The 2816-nt window shown below is 36.3% G+C and overlaps 1 protein-coding gene across 1 annotated transcript; it reads right to left on the reverse strand.

The window, feature by feature from the left end:
- Positions 1–40: 40 nt before the first annotated feature.
- On the reverse strand, positions 41–2403 carry LOC105272970 (probable glutamate receptor; the record flags this gene model as incomplete). Its single annotated transcript, XM_011315199.1, has 8 exons — positions 2225–2403; positions 1694–2161; positions 1272–1534; positions 1042–1201; positions 777–982; positions 603–692; positions 371–531; positions 41–295 (listed from the first exon to the last, which is right to left on the reverse strand). Coding segments are annotated over exons 1-8 (1745 nt in total), but the record flags the coding sequence as incomplete, so codon positions are not given.
- Positions 2404–2816: the final 413 nt, after the last annotated feature.

Raw genomic sequence — 2816 nt, forward strand, 5'->3', positions numbered from 1 at the left:
ATTCCAGGTCAATTTTCTAGGTCCATAGTTTTGGGTTAGCAATGGAAATGTCGTGTGTTTTCCTAGACGAACCCTTCGTGTACTTGTATTGTAGGTTTTCTGCATAAACCAGGGAGTATTTCGTTCGATCATGAAAATTATAAGAGCAACTGACAATCCGACAGCGAGGATCATCAGAAGTGGTACGATTCCTCTCACTGTTACTGGTGGATGCTCTGTTTTTTTTCGTTCCAACTGCCTGAAGTAATTTTGCTCCAATCGTCGTATTAAGCCGTTAACTCTGAATTTCCGAAGACTTAGAAAAGTTATATTTCAATGAATTATTCTGATGCGACCACATAAAATTTTGTTTGCCGTGGATAACTCTTACTTGTCATTAATTGGTGCCAAATTTATGCTGTTCAAAGGCAGGATTATTGATGCAGTAGCGACAATTCCAGTTCCAATGGAAGAAAGTTCGCAAGGTATAACATTGAATAGGGCCTTCTTTGTGCTCTCAGTCGTAAAAAAAGCCACTCTTTCACGGCATACCTGAATGTTGAAAATTGACGGTATTTACAGGAATTGAAACCAAAATCTGATATCTGAGTTGAATAGAATACCCGTTGGAACGCTTCCTCATTGCTTCCAGAAGTGGAGTTCAACGGTATGATAAGAGACTTCATCTTCTTCTGTAGCCTCTCATCGGAAACCTATATGATAAAAGGCAGTATTAAATTGTGGAGAAAAAGTGAGAGCTCACATTCGAAATAGTGAATTGTAACAAACATAATTACAGTGAAAAAGTGATCTATTAGACTCGTATCGAACACCAGGAGCTTATAAGAACCATCTTCAATTAGATCTTCCAGTGTATTAAATGATGAATCTTGTATCACGGCTAGACTACTGATCATTGATCCAGAGTATGCGCCCAAAGTGACGTACGAACATATCAATATTGACAGATAAATAATTCTCTGAGATGGCTGTTCTGGACACTCTATTCGAAAAATCTCTCATAAAAAATTGAGTAAGTTAGAGAAGAGACGGTATCATTACCTGGCAGGCTTTGTTGGCAGTAAATACCCCAAATGGATGAATAGTTTTCAAAGAGAAGTGGAAAAAAATGATCTCGTCTTCTATATCTGATGATCGTCAACAAGAGAGGTGTTATTACGATTAAACCAATTATTACTATCCAGACATCAGTGGCTAAAGACTGTTATTAGAGAATCGTTCGTTACAATTTCGAGCTTTGAAAATTTATAATGGCTGTTGGTCTGCAATACCTTGAAGTAGGCTTTCAACATTACGTATCCAGCATCGTTTTTTTTAATGTTCAGTTTCAATTTTTCGTATATAATTGGAGATGCAAATGAGACGGCATCTGCTCGTCGATTAGTCATAAGGAAATCAGAAACACCAATGTCAGCTTCGTTTCGATGGACCTTACCAATTGCACCCGTCCAATTCGCGGTTTCAGCATCCCATGTACCGAATTGATGATCCCACATCATCTTTGATATTGTAAAATTCATCGCTATCGATAATTCTATCAATAGTTCACCCATAAGTCCAGAAATTGAATCATTTTTTTCCCACACTGAATAAGATCGCTGAAATGATAAAAATGTTTTTGCGCGTGATCATTGGAAAAAATCGAGAAATCATTGCGTTTATACCGTGACTCCTATCGCACGCAGTGTCCTACCGTTCATAGAGAAATGGTCATAGTAATTGGAATTATCAATCCACACAACTCCTCGATTGTCATCCACCAATTGACCAACTTCCAAGTTTTTCAAACCATTTGTGTGACTACGTTTCCATTCTGTCACTGTCTTCGAATTGCAGCATACAACAAGTCGTTTTAAATCGAATGTTGAATTGAATAAATCCTCAGATGGCTCATGACAGTATTCGCATATATCCTGATTGTCATAGCTCATAAAAATCATTAACCAAACACCATTATTGATCTCCATATTATTGGTGAATAATTGAAAAGCTTGCAGTTCTTCCATTGTACGCAACTCACTGACATGGAGTATATCTTGAATATTTTCTTCTAATTGCATTGTGCGGTTGTCATATTGACTAGTGTGCCAACAGCTAATTGGTATTCCTTCATCGAATAGCTGCTTAGCCGATTCGTGCCAAACCGTAGATCGTTCCATTGCTGTAATGTTTCATGATAAGATGATTTCTTTTTTTATTTAATCTATCATTATCGTTTACTTACATTGTTCACTCCTCACTATCAAGACTGCACGCATATTGTATTTAACGTAAACGTTCTTGATCAATTGTCCATAATAAGAAGCATCACTCAGCTTCACAAACAAAATTGATATCCCCGGCAAAATTAATAATAAGAGATTCATGATGGTGGTGCATACAAGAATCAATTATCGTTCTCGATTTATTGATTAATGCTAATTGATCGAATGAATTCTATGAGCCGTTGCACTAACGAATTCGTGTTATGAACTGAACGTATTTTCTTTCACAATCGTCGGTTTTCAATACTTTAGTCTCCTTGCGTCACATGAGTTAAGCGATCCTTATTGATAAGAATGCACTTAATTTCAGTAAAACGTGGTGTTTTACTGCGTTTAACCAACTAAAATTGTATACATTCTCATTTTTTTTTCAAATTTGTTTAACATCTTCAATTCCGTTTCTTTTCTTGGAATGAGAGTTAACTAATTATCCTACCATACGTATTCACAGAAATAATTATGAACATTAACACTCTTTGGTGAGCGTATTTAAGATCAATTTTCCAAAACTCGTAAAATATCGTAGGACAGGTGATAGTGAGTTTCATTTTC

Source organism: Fopius arisanus, unplaced genomic scaffold, assembly GCF_000806365.1.
Source record: "Fopius arisanus strain USDA-PBARC FA_bdor unplaced genomic scaffold, ASM80636v1 scaffold00513, whole genome shotgun sequence".
NCBI lineage: Eukaryota > Metazoa > Arthropoda > Insecta > Hymenoptera > Braconidae > Fopius > Fopius arisanus.